The sequence below is a fragment of the Lynx canadensis genome, chromosome A2 (assembly GCF_007474595.2).
Source record: "Lynx canadensis isolate LIC74 chromosome A2, mLynCan4.pri.v2, whole genome shotgun sequence".
Lineage (NCBI taxonomy): Eukaryota > Metazoa > Chordata > Mammalia > Carnivora > Felidae > Lynx > Lynx canadensis.
In genome coordinates this window covers 58240135-58267099 of record NC_044304.2, presented here as the reverse complement: position 1 = coordinate 58267099, position 26965 = coordinate 58240135, and the positions used below count along the sequence as shown (strand labels likewise).

The following is a 26965-nucleotide window of genomic DNA, read 5'->3' as shown; positions in this document are numbered from 1 at the left end:
GGCAGATGTGGAACTGATGCAAAGGGAAGTTAAGTGCTTTAACAAGGTCACACTTGGTATGTGACAGAGCTGGATGGAGAATCGGTGCCTTTTTACTGACAGCGGCTCAGGTCTGTTCCCTGAGCCTGTGGTGCCCTGCCCCCCTGTCCTGTCTGCTCGGAGCGCCGTTGGGCATCCCGACCGCCTGGGGGACTTGTACCTGCTGCCACCCCTAGCTTGGAAGACACAGCCTCTGAGAGGCCTTTCCAGCTCTGCCATGTGAGCAGGACTGCACGTGGTTGTGGTCCAAGGGGGCCTCGCTGAGCAGGGGGGCCAGGGCCCAAGTCAGGGTGCACACTGCTCACTGGGCCATGGGCCGGACGAAGGAGTGCCTTTTTCTAAGTCACCTACCCAGAGGGGCGTCTCTGTGAGCTAGCGGTGGCCCTGAAGTTAAGCTGCATCGTCACAGTACCTTGATAACACGGTGTTAGACCACAGCAGAGGCAGAAGTGTCCCAGGTGTGAGGCTCATTTGGATGGGGAGGCAGCCCAGACAGGACAGAGTGCCAGTCCCCTCTGCCTTCTTCTGCTCCTGACCCTGAAAGTCACAGGCTTCCACCCGGGGGTTCTCTGGAAGGAAGGAGGGCATTGCCCCTCGGGGTCTGCCCCTCAGGTCAGAGGAGACCCCAGGAGCCTTCAAAGGGCCTGCCTGGGTGAGGAGTCCATCCAGAGGTCAGAGTGACCATGCTAAGTGCCATCCTGACACGGCCCCTGGGGACGTGAATACGTCCATGCCGCAGTGACTGCTGAAAGCCATGCCGTGGCCCGGCCCAGTCGCAGAGCCGGTACCCTTCTAGTAATTACAATACCGACCCATATGTGAACACTGAGAATGCGCCAGGCACCGTGTTAGGTGTTCCAGTATAATATCTCGTCTAATCTTCACAGAAACAATTATATGTGGTTACTCCCATCCCCCCAGGGAATAAACTGAGGCTGCGGGAGTTTGGATAACAGCCCTGGGTACTAAGGATTCAGACCTGAGTTCTCAGACTCCATAGCCTTGGCTCTTTCCATGAGGTTGCCTCTTAGCTCGCAATTTTACTCGAGGCCAGCAGTAAGTAGTGTCTTGTATTTTACCACTGGTAAATTCTCACCATTTTATTCATAGAATTTTCTCTTTGGTTAGCTCATTGGAACTTCACAACCACCCTGTGAGCTCCGCAGGCAGCAGTCGTCACTGCTTCACAGATGCTGAAACCCAGGCCCAGAGAGGACAAGCGCTTTGCCCAAGGCCATACAGCTTGTGTGCGGCAGAGCCTGAGTCTAGAATCAGCAGCTCCTGAGCAGTGAGGGGCCTGTGCCTGGCCGCCTGCCACAGGAGCGCATCAGTGGCCTGTGTCAGAGAGGAAACAGTGTGTTCCATTGTCACCAGTAGTGTGCTATGTCTCGTTGCTAGTTTGTTGGGCCTAGAAGAGCCCGAGCTAGGCTTCTCCTGCAGCGACCGTCCTGAGGCCCCGCGGCCAAAACAGCCGCTGGCGGTTCTGATCGGCTGCTGATGAGTGTGCTGTGACCTTGAGCGGGTTCCTTGTCTCATCTTGGCTTCAGCCTCTCATCTGTAAGCGAAGAACGATTGATGGAAGCCTTCTCCAGCTTTAAAATATTATGATTTTCTGACATTTCAGGTGAAAAGAGTGGTCTCAGCAAAATAGGGAGGAAGTGTGGATCTCCACTCCGCCAGCTAGCATCAAGCCAGCTTAAGACCTGAGGGGTTCATTCTGGCAGGATTGTCAATGATTGATAATAATTTCCCAGGTTACCCACTCATCCCAAGGCTCTCTCTCCTGTCACCCTCCACCTCTTTCGTTCTCCAGTATCCTTAATAAAGTTCTCTGCATGCAATTTTAATTTTCCTGGTGAATAAGCTAATTAGTGTTCTACAAGAAAAGTGATAACTCTTCGGGGTTGGCAAGTTCTAGAAATCTACCTCAGACAGGCTCAGAGGACTGTGTGAAAAAAGAGGTGTTAATGGGCCCAGTAAGCCCAGAGCCCAGGCAGGGGGGATCCAGGTGTGGAAATGGGACAGGAGAACCTGGCTTGCTTCATCATGCTTCATTCCCCTCGCTGGCTTCTTTCTTAGGCACGACGTCCGTGCGTGGTGGCTTTAGAGAGCCTCCAGCGACTCCTGTGTCCTCTCCTTTCACTTAACAGCCCCAACAGACAGAGAGCTCTGCCTCCCCAGTGTTTCTAGAAGAGCCTCAGAATGGAAGCTCCTTAGTCTGCCCTGGGTGATGAGCCCATCTCCGACCCAATCCTGAGGCCTTGGGGATGGAGGTCTCTGGGCCAGATGGGGTCTCGAACATGCCTGGGGGCAGGGGGTAGGGCCCCATGCTCCTGGGCTAAGAGGAGGGAGCAGCACCTGCCAAGCGATGGGTGGGCATAAACCACACTGCTGTCGAATAAGGAACGTTCATAGCATGCTTATATTATTTTAGAGATCGTTTTCACATAATTTTTTTTAACCTCAGAGCGACCTGATGAAATCCATAAAAGCGGGCATGGTTAGTATCACCGTTTATAACTAAGGAAACTGGCTTAGAGAGGTTTAAAGGGGGCACTAAATTACACAGGTAATAAGTGGCAGAGCTAAATCTCAAATTTGAGATTTCTACTTCAAGAGCTGCTACTCCATCTAAAATTATTCATTAGACCACTTTAATTACTGTTGCCTGTAATGAATTTCATAGAAACCGGATCATCAAAACCACTGTCTGCTGGGACCTGGAAATAGCTTCCATACATTGAGATTGTACCTGCTCTTGAGTGATCAGACCTTCTGGGTCACTGCACACACATCAGGCGTGTTGCGAAGCAGGCCCACTGAACAGAGTCGCTTTCACCTGGATGCTAAAAGAAAAAAAAAAAGCCCTTTAGTTTTGTTTTACACTAGTAACAAACATCCTGGGGTGAAAATTAGAAAATGTAGAAAAGAAGAAAGTGAAAACCACTCATGATCCCATCACCCAGAATTGGCGAATGTTGACGTCTTGGCACATGTCTTTCTGGACGGTTTTCCCATACGGGAAATACATAGAATGTGCTTTTACGAAAAATGGAATGACAGTGCCCAGGTCTCGGTGTTTCACTTGGCAGCGTCTTTCCACGCCCGCTGACAGGGCCCTCCGCCCCCAGTTGTAAGGCTGGAATAGCATCCCGGGGAGGGCCAGGCTACCATGTGCTCAGTTAATGCCCTGCTGCCTGAGCACTGGACGGTTTCCAGTCTGTTGTTACCCTCTCGGTGCCATGATGGGAATCCTTGGAACCGCATCACCGTGAGCATCCTCATTGTTTCCGTAGGGTGCACTGCTAGGAGTGAAATTACAGGGTCAGAGTGTTTGGTTTTAAAGCTCTTCATTCATAATCCCACCCCCCCCCCCATTGTGGTCCCATCAGCGGCAGACTGAGTGCCTGTTTCCTGCACTCATCCAATCCTGGTGATCACCTTTAAATATATCCGCAGATTGTCCAGTTGGCAGTCCGAAAAATGTATCATTTTGTTGAATTTACATGTCTTTGATGACTCCTGAGGTTGACCATTAAAAAGTCATTTGTAATTATGCTGAAAGTTTCTTCCCTTGTGCCTCTGTTTTATACAAGTCTATTGTGAATTTTGTGAGTGTTTTTGTATTAACACTCACTCGAATAACTGGCTTGAGTGTTGCACTCACAGGGCAATTTTCAGTGATTTGACATTAACCGAAAGGGACATTTAAAGTGATCTTTCAAGGCCATTGGCTTGGTGCCTGTTTAAATTTCATGTCCCAAACAGGGAAGTCAGCTCATAATATTTCAGCTGACGCCGAGGGTCAAGCATGAGATTATGGCTACCCCAGAAGGCAGAAATGAAGTCCAGTGTGACCTTGATAAACTGGGGAAAGAGACTCACAAAAGTGATGAAATATATGAGGGGAAAAGATGCAACTTGATCTGTTTAGGGAACAAACAGCCAGCCCCAGAGTGAGATGGAAAGGAAAAGCAAAAGCCTGGAGAATCCAGGCTGTCCAGGGCCTGGAGTTTCATCGGAGTGGCCTCCTGCTAGCCGCCAGATCACATCCAGTGGGGAGAGTGTAGCGTGAGGGCTGTGTTCGGCTCAGACCCTTCTGCATGAGTCAAGCATCAGCCAGCTTCTAGCCCGTGAATCTTGTTCACTTTTGCACAATTCACTCAGCAAATATTTATTGTGTACCTACTCTGCTGATTTTGTGACCACTCTTAAAAGGTGTGGGGAATCCAGACTTGCCACAAAAGAAGAATGACAAGGGGAGGGGTGGAGAATGAGGAATAATCCCAGTTGTTTGGCCCCAGGCAAAGAAGGCTGAATTGGAACAGCTGAGAAAATATGTAGGTTTTTATCCCGAGGGAGAGGCTTCCCACAATTTCCTCACTTAGATAAAACAGAAATGAGCTTGAGTTGTAAAGGGACCATTGAAGGTGGGTTTAAGGAATTTGGGGAGGAAAAAAAGCCGCCAAGATAGAATTGCCTCTTGAGGCACCTGGGTGGTCATCTGGGTGGCGTCGGACTTTAGCTCAGGTCATGATCTCGCAGTTCGTGGGTTTGAGTCCCTTGTCGGGCTCTGACCTGACAGCTCAGAGCCTGGAGCCTAGGTTCTGTGTCTCCCCCCTCTTTCTGCCCCTCCCCGCTCATGCTCGCTTGCTCTCTCAAAAATAAATTTTAAAAAGCTAAAAAAATTTTTTAACTGAAAAAAAAAATGCCTCTCTAAGGAGACATATTCTTATTCTTGAAGAGACATATTCTTGAAGACAGTGACAGCCCATGTTACCTAGACTTAGTCGTCATCTGCTCAAGATGACCCCCCGGGTCCCTTCTTGTGCTAGAACGCTAGTTCTTTCGCGTCCCATAGCAGGAACACCCCACTGCAGATACACTTGCAGCCAGCTGGGTGTGTGGAATGTAAGACCTCACCAGGGTTTTAAGAGAATGCCTTAGGGAGAAGAGCCTGCCTTCTGGGCGAGGTGATTTGAATGCTTTCTGTCATTTCACCTCAGCCTCAACTTCCCAGAGGGATGGCGGGCTAGCCTGGAGGCCGGTCAGCCAGCCTCCTGGCCCCTGGCTGCAGAACTCTGAAGCTGTGCCTTGAGCTCGCCCTGCCAACTAGTCTGCTGATTCAAGCCCAGCCTTAAAGAGATGGGCCTTGGCCCACAGTGTGGATGCCCCTGGGAGAGGTGATGCTGCTGCCGGTAGTTGGTTCCTCGCTGCGTCTGAAGCCAAGTCTGGGTGTCGTCCTAACTGAGCAGGCCGCCCACGAGCCTGAGTTTTACACCTTTACAACTGTGATAAGTGTAGCTTCACAACTGAGAGCAAGTGTCCTCCCCCCCCCCCCCCCCCCCCCCCCCCCCCCCCCCCCCCTGTAAGCTTTTCTTTCCTCTTCTGTGAAAGGCAGGCTGTGGACTCTCTGATCTTGCAGGGCCCCTGTGTCGTGTGAAATACCCCGAGTCTGTCTTTTGAAGGCCTGATTTCCCTCGGCTCCAGGGAAGATGTAGTTCCCAGTGGAAGCCACCAGGGGGTACTGCAGCTTCACAGACCTGGCACCCCGTGTTCAGGGAGGGAGATTCCTGAGGCTGGGGTTGGGGGGAGGGTTGGCTGAGGTCCCAGGGGGTCCTCTGCTATCTCACAGACAGTGAGGGGACTGAGCTACCTGTCTCCTGAGTGCCCTTGCAGCAGAGCCACTCCCTGACCTTCCATGCTTTGAGGTCAGGCCCCCTCTGGAGGGTCTGAGCTGTGGGGACCTTTGGCATCTCTTCAGTGTCCCAGCTGTCTCTACCCTCCAGGGGATAGGGACAGGCTTTGCCTGGCTCTCGTGTGCCGTCTTGAACATGTCTTCTGGGCATCTGTGTTTGTTCACACTCGGGTCCCCGTATGGGGAGTGTGGGGAGTGCTCTGTGGGTATGCTTTTGTCCCAGACAGGCTTTCAGCATTCATGGGACCCTCCTGTCCTGCCTCCCTGTGCTGAAGTAAATGGGATGGGCAGCCAAGCCTTGGGCACTAAGCAGGAGAGGCTCTCCCCGTGTGGAGTCACAGCTCTTGGTGACAGCAGTGGACAGGACTTGGGACTCACCACCTGTCACTGCACTGGGAGACCTGGGGCAGGGGGTGGAGGGGTGCCCGGAGCAGCCACCTGCCTTGCCTGGCCCATCGTGTCTCACCCGCTGTGGTGTGGTGCAGCTCCCTCCTCCATCGCTCTCCTTTTCCTGCCCCACCTCCCTGCTTTTCTTCTCTTCCTCCATTGCCAGTCTACTCCCTTTTCCCTTCTCCAAGACCACTGCTCCTGCTCCCTCTCCCAGGCCAGTGTCGCCAGGCCCGGGAAGCCTCTCCTTGGACACCTGAGTGGGAGAAGCACGTTCTGCCCCGTCCGCCAAGGCTGTTCCCCTCTTACGGCACTGTGTTCCTTGCTCCTGGAGCCTTCAGAAGCCCCTGGTCCAGGTTGGCCTGCCCTGTCCCTTACCTTGTTTCATTCCCCTTCTGGTGGCTCCAGCATGTTCACTAGCCAGTAGTTAAAGGGATTTCTAACTCCGTATTTTAAAAAAATAATCCAAATTTACAGAAGACTTGCAAGAATAATTTCCGTATACCCTTCACTCAGATTCCCCCATTGTTAACGTCTTACCCAACATATACATGTATACTTACAGACATGCAGTTTTTTCCTAAACCATTTGATAGTGAGTTGTAGACATGATGCCCCTTTGCTGACTTTACATACTTCAGTGTATATTTCTTTTTTTTTTTTAATTTTGCTTATTTATTTTAGGCAGGGGTGGGGAAGAGCTAATGGGGGAGGGGCAGAGGGAGAGAGAGAGAAAACCTCAAGCAGGTCCCACACTCAGCACAGAGTCTGACGTGGAGCTCGATCCCATAACCCTGGGATCATGACCTGAGCTGAAACCAAGAGTCGGACACTTAACCAAATGAGCCACCCAGGTGCCCTTTCAGTGTGTGTATATTTTTTAACATTTTAAAGTTTTTTAAATTTATTTTGAGAGAGAGAGTGGGGGAGGGGCAGAGAGAGGGAAAGAGAGAGAATTCCAAGCAGGGTCTGCTGTGTCAGCATGAAGCCTGATGTGGGGCTTGAACCCACAAACTGTGAGATCACGACCTGAGCCGAAATCAAGAGCTGGATGCTCAACCGACTGAGCCACCCAGGTGCCCCTCAGTGTATATTTCTCAAGAATGGAGACATTCTCTTACAAAATCACGGTACAGTGACCATCAGAAAATTGGCGTGGATACAATACTGTTATATAATTACAAACTTTAGACTTCCCATTTCCCACCCCCTGCCCAGTGTCCATTGTAGCAGAAGAAAACAAAATTAACTTTTACAGTTCAGTATCCAGTCCAAGATCATGTGCTGCATTTATTGTCATGCCTCGTTACTTTTATTCTGGAAAGTTCTCCAGACTTTATCTTTCATGACCTTAACATTTTTGAATGAGATAGGCTAGTTATTTTGTAGAATACCTCTCAGCTTTGTCTAGTGTTTCCCCATGATTACATTCAGGTTCTGCATTTTTGACAGGAATGTCATACAAGTGCTGTTCTCTTTCTCAGTGAATCTTGGTGCTACTCTTGGACAAAGGATGGTTTCTTTACTTTTTTTTTTTTTAAACTTGATTTTTTTGAGAGAGAAAGTGGTCACGCGTGCGATAGTGCGGGAGGGGCAGAGAGAGACTCTCTCAAGCAGGTCCTGCACAGTCAGGGGCTCGATCCCAACAACTGTGAGATCATGACCTGAGCCAAAGTCCAGAGTCAGATGCTTAACCAACTGAGCCACCCAGGCGCCCCTTTACTTGTTATTCTATGTTCATATTTGGATCCAGTCCCCCTGCCCACTCTCCCTGGCATCCTCGTTTCCATCCCACCAGGGTCGGTCCCACACCTGCTCCCATTCCACTTCCCTCCACAACTTCTTTGGCTCATAATTTGTGTCCCCACAGGGTCTCCCCTTAAATTCTTTCTGTGTAAGAGACATTTCTGATACTCAGATCATATCTAGATTTGTCAGGAAACCGTCAATCCTTTCCTGCCCTGCCCTCTTCCCAGGATTCTCCTTGACTAATTTATCACTCAGGCGCTTCTCTTACTCCTTGTCTTGTGGAGCAGACCTCCAAAATGGTGCCACTTTTCCTATTATGATCTTATAGTATGTAAATTTAATGATAATAACGGGGAGGAGGTAGAGGAATAGCCGAAGTGACTCAGGTATTCCCTGTGCAGTGTGGGCTGTGCCCAGGCTTTATCTCAGTGCATCCTGACCACAGCCCTGTATGTCAGGTACTACTGTTGTTTTATAGATAAGGAAGAGGAGACACATGGAGGTCAAGTGCATGTCCAAGGCCACACTGCTGATAAGCAGCGGGAACTGAGATCACACAGTAAAAGAAGAAGGAATAATTTTGGAAGGGGAGAGGTGGTAAAAAAAAAAAAAAAAAAAAAAAAAAATTAGAAAAAAAGCGTGGGGAGTCCAAGCACCAGGGTGCATTATTTAGTGATTTGTCAAGTCACCAGAGATGAGAGGGCTGGAGAGAGCAAAGGCTTGGTGGAAGATGTAAATTTGGGAGTCTTTAGCATGGAGGCCATAGAGAAAGTCTTTGGAATCAGTAACTCACTGAGAAAGAAGTGTGGAGATGATGAGTCAAGGGCTGGCTGTGTGGGAGTAATCACACGGAGGGAGCCGGGGAGGAGCTAGTGAAGGAGTAGTCCACACCTTCAGAGGCGCTTCTCTCTCCCTAAATGGACAGGTCCTGGGTTCAGGAGGCAGAAGGTGCTAGTCAAGAGTTCAGCAAACACACATTGCTCTCTTTTCTGCACTGGGCCAGGCACTGTGTTAGGTGCTGGGAACACAGGGGTAAAGAAAATCCCCTTGCTTGGCAATCAGAGTTCGTGGTCTCGTAAATCCTGTATTATTCTTATTTGGGACGGCAGAGGAGTTGTTTTTAATGTCACTGGTGTATGAGACACATTTATCAAAACTATCTCCAAAGCATTGAATATCAGCGCCAGGAAGAACCTTAGAAATCAGATACACCAGTATCCGTTCGTCCCATGAAAAACCGAAGCCCAGAGAAGCCCAGGGACTGACCATTGCTCAGACAAATCAGTTGGTGGCTGACTCTTCTGGCTTCCAGGCCCCATCACCCACAGCATGACGGCTGTTATTGTCCAGTTTAGTTGAGGGAATTCTGTTGGGAGCCAGGCTGCCTTTGGAGGAATAGAGAGCTCGACTTTTGGAAAGTCCACATCAAATGAATAGAGGGATCGTTTTGGTCAGCTTGCCCTCTTGGGAACTCCCCCAGCCCAGGGGGATTCTGCTGGAGTGCACCACCATCCACCGCATCCCCAGCATATTCTAGGCTTTCCTGAGCCTACTGACTATTTCAAGTGCTTCTTGAGGGTTTCCAGGGCACTTGGCCTCTAGACTTCGCCATTTCTGCTGAGGGCACGGCTGCCCCCACAGTCAGCCAGAGTGCCCCCTTCTTCCTGTTAGTCAGCCAGTGCACACAGGTTATCAAGTCTGCCTTGGGGCAGCTCTTGAATCTGTTCTCTCGTCAGTCTCAATGTCATTACCTGTGTTCATCTCTCCTGGAACGTGCAGCAAGCTCCCCAACTCTTTTCTCTGCTTTCATTCATCCCCTCTTTCATCAAATTCTTACACATTGCTGTCAGAGCAGTCTCCTGACCATAAAATTTCATGATGTAAGGGATTTTATATGTCCATTTCCCCAGAAGCCATCTGACATGCTACTATATCATTTTCCTGTCAGGTGGCCATCTAGGCCATTTCAATAGGTTTTTATGCATTGCATTTCGATTTTAAACAGAGATATTACAAAATGCTTACTTATATTGAACTAAAATATTTTTTATTCTTTTATATACTTGTTTTATGGGCATAATTTCTTCTTGAGTCTCTCTAGAGGTGTTAATATGACATTTTTATAAGTTCTCTTTTGTTTTCTGGGTTAACTCGTCTCTCAGAGGTGGGTTGCTTTTCTTTCTCTCCTTCATGCTTCGTCATGAGCCTGGCTTTCCTCTAATGTCCTGTGAATCTTGATCGTTTGTTCATATTTATAAAGGTGATACTAGACTGTTCAGTATTAGAGGCTGGTGTCTGGCTCCTCAGTGTTCTGTGGTCTCTGTTCCATGAGCACACCTCCCCCCTAAGTGCCATGACTGACTGTTTTGTGTGGGGAATAGGTAAGTTTCCCTGCAGACTGTGAGGAGTGGAAGATATCCAGTTACCAGTCTCTTTGACTCAAAAAGAGTATACTTAACAAAAGTGGGGTGGGTAGAATATTCTAATTGTTCAGTAAAAATTTTTTCTAATGTTTATTTATTTTTGAAGGAGAGAGAGAGTGCAGGCAGGGGGAGGGGCAGAGAGAGAGGGAGACACAAAATCTAAAGCAGGCTCCAGGCTCTGAGCTGTCAGCACAGAGCCCAGTGTGGGGCTCAAACCCATGAACTGTGAAATCATGACCCGAGCCCAAGTGGACGCTTAACTGACTGAGCCACCTGGGCACCCCTCTAATTATTTATTTAAATATCACAGTGGGCTTTCAAATATCACTAAGATCATTCAGCTAAAAATCATAATTTTTCTTATAGGGAGTCGATTTTCCTTTTGTAGTAATTTTCAGAACCCTGTGATTCCATGTTCTTATGTGAATGCTTGTTCTCTAGGCCTGCTGCACAGTTTCCCTTCAGAGATTTATTTTCATGACTTCCTCTTATGTTTTTTGATTCCCAGTCTTCCTTAGACTTCATGGAGAACTTCCTAAAATACTTCTCTCAGAATCCGTGGATTCTCAAACCTTTAAGTCTTTGCATATATGAAAATGTCTGTATGTTGTGATCACACTTCATTGATAGTTTAGTTGGGTATAAAATTCCAGGTTCAAAATAAACTTCCCTCAGAATTTGGGATGCATTTTCAATTTCCTTCCTGCAGTCTAGCGTTATGAATTAGAAGCTTGATGATAATTTGATAATCTCTTTATTGTTACTTTATGTGTTCTTCTTCTGAGAGCTTTTAGAATCTTGTCTTGTTCCTTAGAATTCTGAAACGTCATGAGAATAAAGCTAGGTGTGAGTCTCTTATCATTCACCTCAATTATATATACTTTCAATGTGAAGACTCCTGCTGCCAGGCCTGGGAAATTTCTTCTTTGTTTGACTCTTTGTGCTCTCTATTTTAAGGTTCTTGTCTGTTATGAAATTGTATTAGATATTATACCTCCTGCACTGGTCATCTGTATCTTTTAACTTTTCTTTTTTGTCCTTTTACTTTTGCTTTGGAGACTTTTTTTTGACATTTTCTTCCAACTACCCTATTGAATTTTTACATTCCAAGAATTTAATTTCAGTTTCTACAAATTTTTTATTTTTTAGAGATTACTTGATTTTATTATTTGTTGTCATTTTGGGGATGCAATATCTTTGGGTCTCTCTGAGGTTCTAACTGGAATTTATTTATTTATTTTTTTTATTTTTTTTTTTTACTTAAAAATAAAATCTTTATTTTTTTTTTTTATGAAATTTATTGACAAATTGGTTTCCATACAACACCCAGTGCTCATCCCAAAAGGTGCCCTCCTCAATACCCATCACCCACCCTCCCCTCCCTCCCACCCCCTGGAATTTAAAAATTATCTTCAATTCCATGAATTTTCTTTGTTGTGTGTCCTTGCTGCTCCCATAGTTGTTTTGTCTCCTTAATTCTGTTGGGAAGAGACCCTCCCTCCACCACTATCTTTCCCTGTTGTTTGTCTTGGCTGAGGGGTTATCTGTTCGTTGGTCTCATCTGCTTTCCATGTTCCCAGAAATGTATCTAAATCTTTCAAAATTTAATCTGACAGTTGAAAAGCCATTCTCTGATTTGATAGACATTTTGGAGGAGGAGGCCCAGTTCTCCACTTTAAACTATTACCATCTCTCTCATGTCTAAAGAGTATTTTAAAACGGTCTTAGATATTTTTTATTTGTAACAAAATGGCAGCCAATAAAAGCTGCTACCTAGAAATACCTTCCAGTGTTTTAAAGGAATTTTTAACAGAACTGGCTCATGATTTTTATATGTCATTACCCTGAAGGGGCCTAGGCTTCACTGAAAAGCCAGAACAAGTCCTGCCATCCAGGAAGCCTCCTAAGTTCTGCACTTCAAGATGTGATTCCCAGGAATAGCAGCGAGGGTAAAAAGTCCCACTGTCACTGCCAACAGTGACCCTGTCAGTTCTGGGAGGCTCTGGGCTCAGCCGCTGGACTCTCTCGAGCTCTCCTGGCATCTTTTTTATTTCCCAGCCAAGGCCTACATCTCAGCAAAAGAGCACAGTTTAGGAACAATGGCCATGATCTCTGCATTTCATCTTTTCCTGTGATCAGACGGTTCTCAGACATCATTCAATGGTTTTACCAAGAGGACCCCCATAACAACCCATTAGTAAAGAGATTTAAAGGGAAACTTTTTTTCTTTAACAAAGATTTAATTTAATTTAATTTAATTTAATTTAAGAGAGAGGGAGGGAGGGGCAGAGAGAGGGAGAGAGAGAATCCCAAGCAGTCTCTCTGCTGCCAGCACAGAGCTCCATGCAGGGCTCTAACTCATGAACCATGAGATCATGACCTGAGCCAGAACCAAAAGTTAGATGCTTAACTGACTGGGCCACCCAAGTTCCCCTTTCTAAAAAAAATTAAAAAAAAAAATTAAAGTTTATTTATTTTGATGGGGGAGGGAACCTTTTCTAATGGGTTGTCTGAGTCTTCTTGGTGAAATCTGCAGACAAGGAAACAAACCCATTATAAGAATGATAGAGAAGATGTTAACTTCTTGTCGTGGACTGTTAACGAGAGCTATCTCCAAGGGGTGCGATCATACAAGCTATCTTTCTACTGTTCACATTCTTGTATTCATAGAATTTTAGTGGCAGATTTGTGTCATCATGAAGGAAACAGGGACCAGCTTGGCCCTTGTCTCCTCCACAGTCTGCCCCCCTGAACCCCCACCATCCAGCCTTGTTTCCCACTCCTTTCCAATATGACCGGTAGTCCAACTCCCCACTGTCCCCCTGTGGGTCTCATGGTTCCTTTCTATCATCTGCTCAGCGAACACTGAACACCTCAGTGATGGATGATGAAACTAGCGAATGAGGTTTCTGTCTCTGTCCATAGACTACGTCTTTCCAGACTTGACGGAGAAGGCGGGTCCCATAGAAGACACCAGCCAGGGCCAGGAGGTGCCGAGCCCGCCCTCACCCTTGCCCAAGATGAACCTGGTGGAGCCACCCTGGCATATGGCTCCTGGAGAAGAGGAGGAGGACGAGGAGGACGAGGAGGAGGAGGAGGAGGAAAGGGAGAAGGAGGAGGTAGAGAAGGAAGAGGAAGAGGAAGAAGAGGAGGAGCTGCTGCCTGTGAACGGATCCCAAGAAGAAGCCCAAACTCAGGGCCATGGCTTTTCTCCCACCAGCGGCAGCCGGGTGCCAGGGGTTGCCAAGCACAGGCACGAAGAGTCTGGGGAACAGGCCTCCTCGGGTGTGGAGGTGGGCAGCAGCATGGAGCCCAGCCTGTCACCGTCCACAGTCACCCCGAGCACAGTGACCCCGGGGGGGCAGGACTTCGTCAGCCAGGAGACGGGGGGCACGACGCTGCTGGCCACGGGGCGTGGGGTGGAGTTTGAGGATCCTCAGGAGGCAAGCGAGGAGGCCACCGTGGGAGCAGCGGGGTTGGCTGGCAAGCAAGCGGAGGTGCCGTCCTTAGCCTCGTTCCCTCAGACAGAAGCTCCCAGTGGGGCCGAGACCCCAGCTGAAGACCCCCTTTACCCTGGAGCCTCCGCCTCTCTCCCGCTGGCCCCCCGAGACGTGGAACTGACACCTGCCTCTGCCACCTTGGGGCAAGAAGACCTCAGCCAGCAGCCCCAGGAAGGACAGGCCACCGAAGCCCAGTCCAGAATACCCTGGGATTCTACTCAGGTAAAGTGAGGGCACTCGAGGGCCATGCGGCTGCACCTTTTTTGAGGAGCCTGGTCATCCCCAGATGCACAGGGGGGATGGGAGGGTGTGCCAGGCTGAGATGGGCGGCCCCTCTCTGGCGGGACTTTTAGGATGCGCACCCACACTTCCATGCAAAGGTAAAAAGCCTTGGGAGAGCTCAGCTCCCTCGGCCTGGCCTTGTTCAGTGCTACCGCTGGCCTTTCCCACTGCCTGACCTGTGCCCTCCACCCCCTCTCCGCACCCACCCCTGCTCTCCTCACCTCACCCGGCCCCAGCCCACACACCCAGGCCGGCTCCCTCCACTAGGTGGAAGGGGAGGGAGTCCCACTGTGTCAGGCCGTGCATCAGGCCTGCAGGCCTGTTTCCTGTTGGGCCGACAGAACACTAAACCCCTACGGGGTTGCCATCGAGAGTCTGTGGCTCTGGCAAGCCCTGTGCTGTCAGGCCCCTCCTCTCGCTGAAGACATCCTCCATGGGGTCCCTGGACACATCTGGGCTTGTGAGTCTTGGGCTGGTGCCTGGGCACGGCGCCTTGCAGAGGCTGTCAGCTCCCTCCAAGCTGCCGCAAACCTGTACCTGGCCTTCACCTTCCAGCATCCCAAAGAGTTTCTCTGGATGCCTTTCCTCGTGCTTTTGTAACCGTCACCCTTCTTTCTGTTTCCTTGCGCAGGTGATCTGCAAAGACTGGAGCAATCTGGCCGGGAAAAACTACATCATTCTGAACATGACAGAGAACATAGACTGTGTGAGTGCCGAGCTAGGCGGGGGGCTGCAAGGAAGGATGGAGGCGGGCGGGCGCACGGGGGATGGGAGGGGGGCTTAGCCCGTCAGTCACGGGGGCCAGCCTAACCCAGGGGTGAACCAGCACCCACCCATGTCTAAAAGAGGAGCGCCCGTATATTTTTAAGTTTCTAGAGGCTCTTTTATTCTCGCCCTACTCTGTTTTTAATTTCAGGGGATTGTTTTGTTCACATGTGCAATGCCATATCTCCTGGAGGATATTGGAACTGTTTTTAAAAAGTTGCTTTCCTTATTTGTTACTGTTGGCCTTGGTTTTCTCACGTGCATTTGCTCCTCAGATGCCTGGTAGGTTTGTTGAGAGCTATTTAAGGAGGGCCATCAAAAAGCCAGTTGGAAGCTTTGAGTTTAGGATTGGGGTTTGTTGACTGTGGTTTCTCAGGAGGGTGGACTGGCTGGGCCATTTTATTAGACGATTTCTAATGTCAACATTTTTAGGTCCTTCCTCTTTGGGCAATTAGATTCTTTGAAAAAGGGACATTGGTCCTACTGGGAGCGTACAGGGCTGGTTGCCAGTGTTCTGAGAGCCAGGGTGGGGAGAGGGGTGGGTGTCTCGGTGTCAGAACACATGCACATGGATAAATTCATTTACCCCCCCTGCTTTGCAGTGTGAGCTCCCTCCCTCAGTTGTGCCCTGTGACCTCTGGGTCAGAGAGCCTCTGTTTTAACCCTCTTTGAAGAATCAATTCCCAGTCTTCTGCCAGGGAGTGGGGACATTTGTCAGCTGTGCAGTGTTGGGGAGAGGAATTAGGGATCCAGCCACTTCTTAAACAGACTTTCAAACAGTTTTCCTATTTTTAGAATCACGTTCATCCCCTCTTCCAGAGGTAACCAGCACTGCCTATTTGAGAACGTTTTAGTTGGGAGTTTGACAGTAGAAGTGTGACTGCTTCTCAGCTTGTCCCATTTTGGCTTAGGATTCAGCTCTTTGGGGCCTGCTAGACCAGGAGAATGTAGCTCCTCCGTAGGCCTCCGGGGCCAGACGCTCACGCTCTTGTCTCCTTTTCAGTTTTGTTTTGTTCTTGTCTTTGTGGGTTGTTTTTTTCTTTTTAATGTTTATTTATTTTCGAGAGAGAGAGAGAGACAGAGCGTGAGCAGGGAAGGAACAGAGAGAGAGAGGGAGACACAGAGTTGAAAGCAGGCCTCAGGCTCTTAGCTGTCAGCACAGAGCCTGACACGGGGCTTGAACTCACGGACTGTGAGATCATGACCTGAGCCGAAGTCAGACATTTAACCAACTGAGCCACCCAGGCGCCCCTTGTCATTGTGGTTTTTGACCTTTACTATCATTTAGTGGATTTAGGGGAGAAGGTAAAGTGTATGCGATGCGTGTGTTTATTAATTCAAGAGTGATCCATGAGGTTTTCTTTTTTCCCTTATAAGTAATGAACAAGTGGATTTTTAACACTGTTGATGTGTTTTGAGCTTTTGCAGTGATGATTCTTACTGATGCCCGTCCCTGGCCATTGAGAGCCTCTTTGAGGTGGCTTCTTTTTGACCAACCTGTTAGTGTTTGATAGTTTCCTGGTTTTCTGGTATAATACAATGTGCCAGGTTCATCTCGTACTTTCCCTCCCTAGACATGAAATCAACATTTCTCTAAGCCCTCATTTGTTTTATTGAAGTACGGTACTTAGAGACCACAGTATGGGTACTTGAGGCCATTAAATTTTGTGTGTGCATATTTGAATAATAAAGTCTAAAGACAATGTCTCTCCTCTTTCCAAACAACACATACATATATAAAAATGCTTCCTTTTTTTTTTCAATATTTTTTAAGTTTTATTTATTTATTTTGAGAGAGACCGAGACAGCACAAGTGGGGAAGGGGCAGAGAGAGAGAGAATCCCAAGCAGACTCTGCTCTGTCTGCGCAGAAACTGATGCAGGGCTCGAACTCATGAAGCTGCAAGGTCATGACTTGAGCCGAAACCAAGAGTCGAATGCTTCTCCGACTGAGCCACCTAGACTCCCCTATAAAAATGCTTTCATTCTGCTTTCCCTGTTTTTGCCTTGTTAGTCTTTCTCATTTAATCTCCACCTAATTAACCATTCATATTTTTTATGATGTGTTTTTTCTAAGATTTTGTTTTATTTTTTTTAAGTCTGTTTATTTATTTAGAGAGAGAGAGAGAGAGAGAGAGAGAGAGAGATTCCCAAGCAGGCTCCAACCTGTCAGCATGGAGCCCTACGCAGGGCTCAAACTCACGAACTGTGAGATCACGACCTGAGCCGAAACCAAGAGTCGAATGCTTCGCCGACTGAGCCACCCAGGCACCCCAGTGATGGATATTTTTATTGTGGTAAAAAAAAAAAAATCTAACGTAAAATTTATCATCTTAACCATTTTTAGGGTACCGCGGTGTTAAGTACGTTACCACTGTTGTGAAACAGATCTCCAGAGTGTTTCATCTCGCAAAACTAAACTCTGTCCCCGTTAACCACTCTCCCAGACCCCCAGCAACCACCACCCTACTTTCTGTCTCTAAGAAATTGACTAAGTGTGTCTTATAAGTGGAATCATACAGTACTTGTCCTTCTGTGACTGGCTTGTTTCTCTCAGCAGAATGTTCTCAAGGTCCATTCATGTTCTAGCCTGTGTCAGAATTTCCTTCCTTTCTGAGTCTGAATAACATTCCATGGTATGTATAGACCACGTTTGGTTTATCCGTTCATCCGCCAGTGGATATTTGGGTAGCTCCCCCATCTTGGCTACTGTGAATAATGCCGCCGTGAACACGACTATACAAATATCTCTTTGAGACCCTGTTTTCAATGATTTGGGGTATATATATATACCCAGAAACGGAATTGCTGGATCATATGGTGACTCTGTTTTTGATTTCTTAAGAAACCTTGGTACTGTCTTCCATAGTGACTGAACCATTTTACGTTCCAACCAGCAGTGGGCAAATGTTCCAGTTTCTCCACATTGTCACCAACACTTGTTTTCTGTTTTGTTTTGTTTTTTTAAGTGTATTTATTTTGAGGGAGAGGGAGAGAGAGAGAGAGAACAAGAATGGGAGAGGGGCAGAGAGAGAGAGAGAGAGAGCACAGAGCCTGACGCAGGGTTCAAACTCATCAACCGTGAGATCATGACCTGAGCCGAAACCAAGAGTTGGATGCTCAACTGACTGAGCATCTGATGCTCAACTGACTCAGACCTTCCCTGTTTTCTGTTTCTTTCTTTCTTTTTATTTTTTTGAATAGGGGTCATCCTTTTTAAAATTTTTTAACTGTTTATTTATTTTTGAGAGAGAGAAAGAGCACAAGCAGGGGAGGAGCAGAGACAGGGGGAGATACAGAATCTGAAGTAGGCTCCAGGCTCCACACTGTCAGCACAGAGCCTGACACAGGGTTCGAACTCACCAACCGTGAGATCATGACCTGAGCCGAAGTCAGATGCTTTACCGACTGAGCCACCCAGGCGCCCCTCAATAGTGGCCATCCTAATGGGTGTGAGGTAGAATTTCATTATGGGTTTGATTTTCATTTCTCTGACGATTACTGTTATTGAGCATTAGTCACTATTATTAACAGTGCTTGTTTGCTTTATCAATATATTTATTCGTTTCTTTGCTTGAACGTCTTTTCACATCCCCATTCCTTTCTTCTGAATTTAACCACCTTCTTCCTGAAATATACCCGTTAGCAGCTCTTTCTGCAAGGACATATCTCTATTGGCCTTCATTAGTGTGAGGAACGTCTTTAATTTTCTCCTGTTCTTTTTTTATAGCTTTTTATTTTGAGATAACCTCAGAAGACTTATACAAAGAAATCCCATGTATCTTTCAGCCAGATTCACCAACTCTTAACATTTTTTAAAACCATTTGAGAGTAAGTTGATGGCATTGTTGCCTTTTGTCCTTCCCTCTCAATACCTGAGTATGTGTGTCTTCAGAGCAAGGCTGGTCCTTCAGCTCACCACAGCACAACTATCAAAATCGGGGTGTTAACACTGACTGATGCACAAGTATAATTTGTAGACCTTTCTTAGATTTCACCAGGGGTCCAGGGTCTCACCTGGAACAAGGCATTGCATTTAGTTTTCATGTTTTAGTCTTTAATCTGGAATGAAACGTCAAGGGTTCAATGAAAAGTAATTGGAGTCATGCACGTAAAAATGATGGAGCTCTGCAGAGAACACATCCTGAGAAAAAGATAGGGAGGAAAGTGCTGACATCCTCTCAGAGGAAGTCTTGCAAGGTAAAGCTTCAGTGTCAGGAATTTGATCCGCAAGATTGCGAAATAAGCAGCACAGACGTACAGCTTCTTTTATGTGACCTACAATATCACAGATGGTCCACGCAGAGGCAACTAGAAAGGAGCCTGTGGAGAAAATCCAAGAGAGGAAGCAGAAGGATGAAGTAGTAAACTGAGAGGTACGGTCTTTGGGTTCTGGAAGGCAAAAGAAAATCCTCGGTAGTGGTGCAGGGAACTGACCTGTTGCTCTGCACAACAGAAAGAAGCCTCGAGGCACCAGGACGAGAGGTGTTGGGGGGGTGGTACCAACCATCCTTCGGTGAGGGCCCTGAAAGAGCTCTTCAGCACAAAGGACTGGATCGTGAAGGCCTAGAGACAAAAACGGCTGGAGAGGAGTTGATCCTGCATCTGAGGCCCCTGAGTTGCTGAGTGCACACCATGGACGTACTTACTAGATGTTTCAGGCTGTCTTGTACTCTCTCTGCCCTACCCTGGAATTGGCCCTTTCTTCAGGGAGCCCTGGTTCCCTTTGAAGAGGAAAGGTATTCAGAAATAAGATCCGGGCTCCCAGTGTGCTCATGGCTACTGGGGTATCATTGCTTCTTGGCCTTTTTAGAGGCCCTGAGAGAGAATTATCTGTATTTTTTCTCTGTAGACACAGATACACATACATAATACATGTGCACATGTACATATGTGTTTACTTCTGTATTCACACATATTTACAGTGATAACTTCGATTGCTTACCGTCCCAATGTTCCAGTTCTAATCCAGGACCACTGGCTCTTCCCAGCCTTCTTCTGTTCCACAGAAGTATCTTCCTTCACTGACGGAAACCTCACTCCCAACATCCCCAATGTACGTACTCATTTCTTCAGTTCTAGAATACACAAGCGGTTGCAGGATTTTTAACGCACGCTGATGCAAAAGCAAACCTGCTGATAAGTAAACTTCAGTGTCTGCTTGCAAGTTTCTTTGGTCTTTGGATGATTCCGAAATTAATTTAGTTTTTTTCCCCCTTTTGGTGTAGTTATGCATTTGAAATATGATTAGGTTTCTTTGTTTCTGTTTGTATTCAATTTTGGATCCCCCATCCTTGTTGATTTAATTGTATTTTTGAGTATGTAAAGCATTAATGTGGTTCTAAACATCTAAGTGACACAAAAATGTATGCTTAGAGAAACCCCCCTCTCCCCCATTACCTCTTGCCTTCATTCCCACCCACTCCTTCTAGGTAACCAATCTCATTAGTTTTTGGTTATCCTTCCTCGGTTTCTTTTTATAGAAATAGATAGATGTAGAATTTTTTCTATTTTTTCTTGCAGGGAATGTAGCAGAGTATTTATATTTTTATTAGCTTGATAGGGCTGTCATAACAGAGTACTACACTGGATGGCTTAAACACATAAATTTATTCCTTCACTATTCTGGAGTCTGGAAGTCCAAGATTAAGGTGCTGGCAGGATTGGTTTCTCCTGAAGTCTCTCTACTTGGCTAGCAGATGGCCGTCTTCTCTCTGTGTTTTCACACAGTTTTCCCTCTGTGTGTGTCTGTGTCCTCAATCTCCTCCTCTTGTAAAGTCACTATCGGATTGGATAGGGCCACCCTAATGACCTCATTTTAACTTAATTACCTCTGGAAACACCCTGTCTCCAAACACAGTCACATTCTGAGGTACCGGGCATTAGGACTTCAACATATGAATTTGTTGGGGGGGGCGGTGGACGCAACTCAATCTATAACATTATTTTTTTTGCATTTTACTTTTCTTGCTTAACAGTATATTCTGGAAACCACTTTATGTTAGCCCACGGAGATTATTCTCAATCATTTTATTTTTACAACTGAATAATACTCCGTTGTGTATGTGTATTATAGATTATTCATTAAATTTCCCTTGTGTGGGCATCTGGGTGGTTTCCAGTATTCTGCAATTACTTACAAGGCTGCCTTGACTAACCTTGTATGTATTTTTGTGCTGTTGGGATGTATCTTCAGAGTAAATTCCCAGAAGTGGGATTGCATATGCAGTTTGATACATATTACAATTTCCCATTTCTCTCTCATTCTCGTTACAAGTTTATTGGGCCTTATTTTTCTGTCTACTACGTCTCTTAACACTTTCATGGTTTCTCTCTTTAAAATATCTCTGATGCATTCTTCTTTTTCCATTTTATTTATTTTGGAGAGAGTGAGAGCATGGCTGGGGAGAGGGACAGAGTGGGGGGGGGGAGAGAGAGAATACCAAGCTGGCTCCGTGTTTCGTGCAGAGCCCAGTGTGGGGCTCCATCCCATGACCTGAGCTGAAATCAAGAGTCAGACACCCAACCGACTTAGCCACCCTGGCGCCCCTCCCTGATGCATTCTGAGTGATTTCCTAGCTCTGTCTTCCAAATTAATAACTCTCTTCCAGCAGTGTCTAATCTTCTGTTTGATCCATCCATTGAATCTTTAATATAGATAACTGTTTTGTATGTTAAGAATTTCTCCTTGGTTCCAAATCCCTCCCTTTGTTCTTCATTTTGTTCCCTTCTTTCATTATGGCTTCTGTTCCTTCATTTTCTGAATTGTTGTAAGTATATTAATTTTGTGATTTCTTTCCTTTTGTTTTAGTAACACGGCATCCTGGGATGTCGGTTCTGCTTGTGGCTTTGTATTTTACTCTCTTTCTGGGTCACCATTTATTATTGTGTTCTCTTCAACCCTGGGTTGTGAAAGAGTTCCAACAAAGTGGTTTCAGGGAGACTGTGGGAGTTCCAGGGGCCCCGGGTCATCTTTCATCTTAGTTCTTGGCTTGGATCTTTATAACACAAAGAACTTCACATTTGGACTCCACACCCCAGTGAAGTACAAGCCTGTTTTTTTTTTTTAATGTTTTTTATTTATTTTTGAGAGAGACAGTGCATGAGTAAGTGAGGGGAGGGGCAGAGAGAGAGGGAGAGAGAGAATCTCAAGCAGGCTCCGCACTGTCATTGCAGAGCCCGACATGGGGTTCCATCTCACGAATGGTGACATCATGACCTGAGCCAAAGTCAGGAGTTGGAGGCTTAACCGACAGCCTCCCTGGCGCCGCAAGCCTGAGTGTTTAAGTGATCTTGGATGACCTTTTTCCCTTACTCATGGACACGGGCAGACACCCTGTACAGTTCCTCCAACTTGGGAATGTTTCTGAGTCCCCATTTCACCAAAAGGGTTGCTCTTTGGGGACTTCGGACTCCATCCTGGTGCTCTGCTCTAGTTCTTCATCTCACATGCGCCAAGAGCACGTGGACATTGAAAGCCAAGTGTCCAGGTCCAGGGTCCTCTATCTGGGCCCCAGACCCCCAGGAGTTGATGCTGTGGCTTCCGCACCTGCTCACTCTTCTGGCTTTGAGTGCCCTCTGTTTCTGCCATGGTTTTTTCCAGTGTTTCTCCATGTTTGTAGCAAGGTGGGAGAGCAGGACGTTCATCAGTTCTGACTGCTGTGTTGCCACAAGTCAAAATGATCTGATGGCCAGGGCATGTGTCCCTTTCTGTTTGCCGTAAGGACCATACCAGTCATTTGGAGTTGCATATAGCTTTAGGGCATTGGAAATGGGTGCTTGGATGGTAGCAGAGGATCTGGAGTCCCTACTGTGGGAGAAATGGTGTGACGTACAGGAAGGACCATCCACCCAGGAGTCAGCCGGGAAGATAGCTTACACCCACATGTGTATTGCCCTTAAGAAAAGCTCTAATGCCTTACAGTATACATCCAGAAAAGTGCACAGATCATAAGTGTGCAGCTAGTTGGACTGTCACAAAGGGACCACGCTCACATAAACACCACCCACATCAAGACACAGAACATGATCAGCACTGCCAGAGCCCTTCTCATTTCCCCTTCCAGACGCTGTTCCCTCAAGGGGAACCGTTTTCTTGACTTGTAACCGTATGCTGGTTTTGCATGCTTTTGAACTGTATATAAACAGAGTTATTCAGTTATTTTGTTTCTGGCTTTTTGCATTTTTGCAAAAACACTTTGTTTTTGAGATTCATCTAGATTGCACGTAGGGAAGTTTGTTCCTTCGTGATTCTGTATAGTGTCCCATTGATGTATGTGTTCTAATGTTGCTGGGCCTTTGAGTAATTTCCAGCTTCGGGCTCTTGGGAATGTGCTGCTGTGGCTGCTCTTGGACACATATTTTGGGGAGCATTATGGACACAGTTCTCATGGTGGCATGGCAGGGGCACGGTGTGTATATATCCACCTTGAACAGAAGCTGTCCAACAGCCTCCCACAGCGTTTGTACCCAGTTATACTGCCTCTAGCAGTATGTGCCAGGTCTGGTTCTTCCTTGTCTCTCTCAGCCTTGGCATTGTCTTCATTTTAGGCATTTCTCAAAGTGTGTAGGGTGCTGGTGTCACTTTGTGGTTTTAATTTGCATTTCCCTGATGAGTCACGAACTTGAGCACCTTTTCATATGTGTTTCGGCTGATTGCATCCGATTGGGTTATCTTGATGTTTTCAAATTAATTTCTCTGAATTTATATAACCTGGATGTGAGATCTCTGTGAAGTGTGTGTGTATGTGTATGTGTGTGTGTATGTACGAGACATATATCTCATAAATATCTGTTACTATTCTGTGGGTTGCCTTTTTCCTCTCTTTTTTTATTAATTTTTTTAATGTTTATTTTTTGAGAGACAGAGTGTGAGCAGGGGAGAGACAGAGAGAGAGGAAGACAGACACAGAATCTGTGCTGAGCTGTCAGCACAGAGCCTGACACAGAGCTCAAACTCACGAACCGTGAGATCATGACCTGAGCCGAAACCAGTCGCTTAACTGACTGAGCCACCCAGGCGCCCCACCTTTTTTCTCTCTTAATAATACCTTCTGATAAACGGAAGTGTTTTTTTTTAATTTTTTTAATGTTTAGTTATTTTCGAGAAAGGGACAGAGTGCGAGCAGGGGAGGGGCAGAGAGAAGGGGAGACACAGAATGCAAAGCAAGCTCCAGGCTCTGAGCTGTCAGCACAGAGCGTGACGCGGGCTCGAACCCACGAGCTGCAAGATCACGACCTGCGTCGCAGTCGGAAACTTAACCGATTGAGCCATCCAGGCGCCCACGGGAGCTCTTAATTTTTAAAAATTTGACCATAAGGGGCACCTGGGTGGCTCAGTCGGTTAAGCGTCCGACTTCGACTCAGGTCACAATGTCGCGGTCCGTGAGTTTGAGCCCCGCGCCAGGCTCTGGGCTGACGGCTCGGAGCCTGGGGCCTGCTTCCGATTCTGTGTCTCCCTCTCTCTCTGTCCCTCCTCCGTTCATGCTCTCTCTCTGTCTCAAAAAAAAAAAAAAAATTGATCATAAAATAGTCCACCTTACCAATTTTCTCCTTCATGGTTAGTGTTTTCGGGTCCATTTTAGAAATCTTTGCCTCCTCGGAGGTAACGAAGATAGATTTCTAGGCTTACTTGTAAAAGCTTTAGATCTGAAATCCATCTGGAATTGACTGTAGTGTGAAGTATGAGTCAGGGAATTTTTTTCTTGATACTGGGCTATCCAATTGTCCTGGCACCTGTGACAGAATAAGTACTTTCCTTTTAATCCTAACATTAAGCCCATCATGTTAGGACCAATGCTCACGTTTTCAGATGGGGAGGCTGAGGCTCAGAGAGGTTTAGTATTTTGCTAAAGGTCCCAGAGCTGGTGAATGGCAGAACCAGGATTTGAACCCAGATTTGTTTGATTCCAGATTCAGGGCTTTCTCTCTAAGCCAGTGACACTCAGTGCCTATCTACAAAATAAGTGGCACGAAATATATAGCCATCAGATGTTACCAGGACATCGCAGGTCTGTGAGCTTAAGCCAGGCAGACATCTGGACACAGAAAATGTGGGACGTGCACATGTCGGGGATCATAGGCCTGTGGCAGGGGGGAGGCATTGCCCTGGTAGGAGTGTGTTCCTTTTGTAAGCAGGGAGGCTGCTGGGTTCAGTGCATGCATGCGGCTGAGGCAGATGCAGGCGTGTACCCCATCCCCCCACGCGTGTGCCCATGAACATGAGGATGGTAAGACCTGCTTGGGGAACAGGGCTTTCCCACCAGCTCATGGCTAGCTCCGGATACCAGTTTTCTGCCAAGTTCGGAACTTTGGCTTTAACTTGGCTTTCTGTTAGGCTGGTGAGTGCCAGGGCTTGGGCTTCCACCTGCCATTCGCCATGGTCACAAGGAACTCCAGTCCCCTTGGTGGCCTGTAGGGTAGGACGATGACCTGGGAGGCTCACTAGCTTGGGCTCTCACGGAAAGGCGATAGGAGCATCAGGGCCCCGTGGGAGTGGTGTGACGAGACGCCCGGCTCGAAGCTCTAAGGCAGGGCACCGGAGAGAGAGCGGAACAGCTGGGAATACGGAAACCAGGTGCAGCAGCCCGTGATTTCCTGCGTCCCGGCAGGAGACGGCTGCTGGAGAAGAGCCTGGGCGAGGGGGGCGGCTACAGGGCCTGGAGGGCTTTTCCCTGATGGGGCGAGGTTGGCGGCTTGCGTGGGTTTCCGCCACTCAGTGAGCTCCCGGCCAGTGCCTGCCTCTCGTTTGTGGTTTTTAATTATGTAATTATATATACACGAGGTGAAGAAAATCTAAGCAGTACAAGACAGTGTCAGATGCGAATGAAGTCTCCTTATATCCCTCCTCCTGCCCCTGGCCCTGTTTCCAGGAGTTACCATTTTAACCATGTCTGTTTTAGTTCCTTTGGTCACTGCTGCCTCCATAAGGGTGGTCAGACATCTTTCTTGACTCCCCAGCTTTGGGCCGTATCTCTGCAATGACAGGCAAGAGAGGAGCATGTTACCCCTCCCCACCACCCCCCTCCCGGGTTCCGTGGCTGCGTGGCCGTGCGCATCTTTGGTCCGTTGCACCCCCGCCCCCCCCCCCCCCCGGTATATTCACCCCTCGCACTATACTCTTGAACCCCAGGCCTGACCAGCAGACTGCCCTAGGCCTTCACACACCACTCACAAGCTCCCCACACTCCTTGTTCGTGCGAGCGTATCTGTTCCCAGGTCAGCTGTGAGTGTCCCTGGGCAGGCCCATGCCCTCCTCATATGAGAAGCCCAGGCTGGAAGGAGCTCCCAGATGCCTGCCGGAACCAGTGGGTGTGCGTCTCCGTGTTCCCACAGTCTCGCCCGAAGGCCACGCTCACGGCCTCTCTAGCGGTCTCCGGAGCTACGAGAGCGGTCCCCTCTGAAGCAGCCAGATGGCCTTTCCCGGAGTTTGACCACCGGGAGGCTGGAGGCTGGGGGCTGGAATGGGGGCCGGGCCTGGAGGCGAGCCCCTCCCTCACTGAGCGTGGGGCTCTCTTTCCGTCCTTGTAGGAGGTGTTCCGGCAGCACCGGGGGCTGCAGCTCCTGGCCCTGGTGGAGGAGGTGCTGCCCCGCCACGGCAGTGGCCGCCACGGGGACTGGCACATCTCCCTGAGCAAGCCCAGCGAGAAGGAGCAGCACCTTCTAATGACCTTGGTGGGCGAGCAGGGTGAGAGGGGACAGCCCACGGAAGGGAGGGCCTAGGGGGGCAGCCCTACACCAGCACCATGTCCTGAGGGCCACGGGAGGTCTGCAGAACCACGGGCGAGTGCACGGACAGGGGCTTTGAATGTGGACCTCTGGGATAAGAGGATGTGGTAGTGGTTGGGCCCCCAGTGCAGGGTTCAGGGAGTATTGACAAGCTGGAGTTGGAGAAGACGAGGGTGTGAAGTTCGGACCCAGAGGGGAAGAGGTGTGGTTTTAGCACGGGGGGCGTACATTTAGTGGTAGGGGGCTGTGGAGGGGGCACGTTCAGAACGCAGCACTGGGGGGCTGTGGGAGTGACCACCTGGTGTCACACCTGTCACATGGCGGTCATTCACTCAGTCCTTTTTAATGAGTCAGCCAGCAGGAAGCAAGCATAGGAGCACATGCACCATGAGGTCC

The 26965-nt window shown here is 47.9% G+C and overlaps 1 protein-coding gene across 1 annotated transcript in view; it reads left to right on the top strand.

Moving 5' to 3' along the window:
• Window positions 1-26965, top strand: part of PODXL2 (podocalyxin like 2) — a 40266-nt gene that overhangs the window by 9646 nt on the left and 3655 nt on the right. Inside the window, exons 3-5 of the mRNA XM_030296376.1 lie at window positions 13222-14018; window positions 14710-14784; window positions 26372-26528. Of these exons, the coding sequence (XP_030152236.1) occupies window positions 13222-14018; window positions 14710-14784; window positions 26372-26528 (1029 nt within the window). The remainder of the gene's footprint in view (window positions 1-13221; window positions 14019-14709; window positions 14785-26371; window positions 26529-26965) is intronic.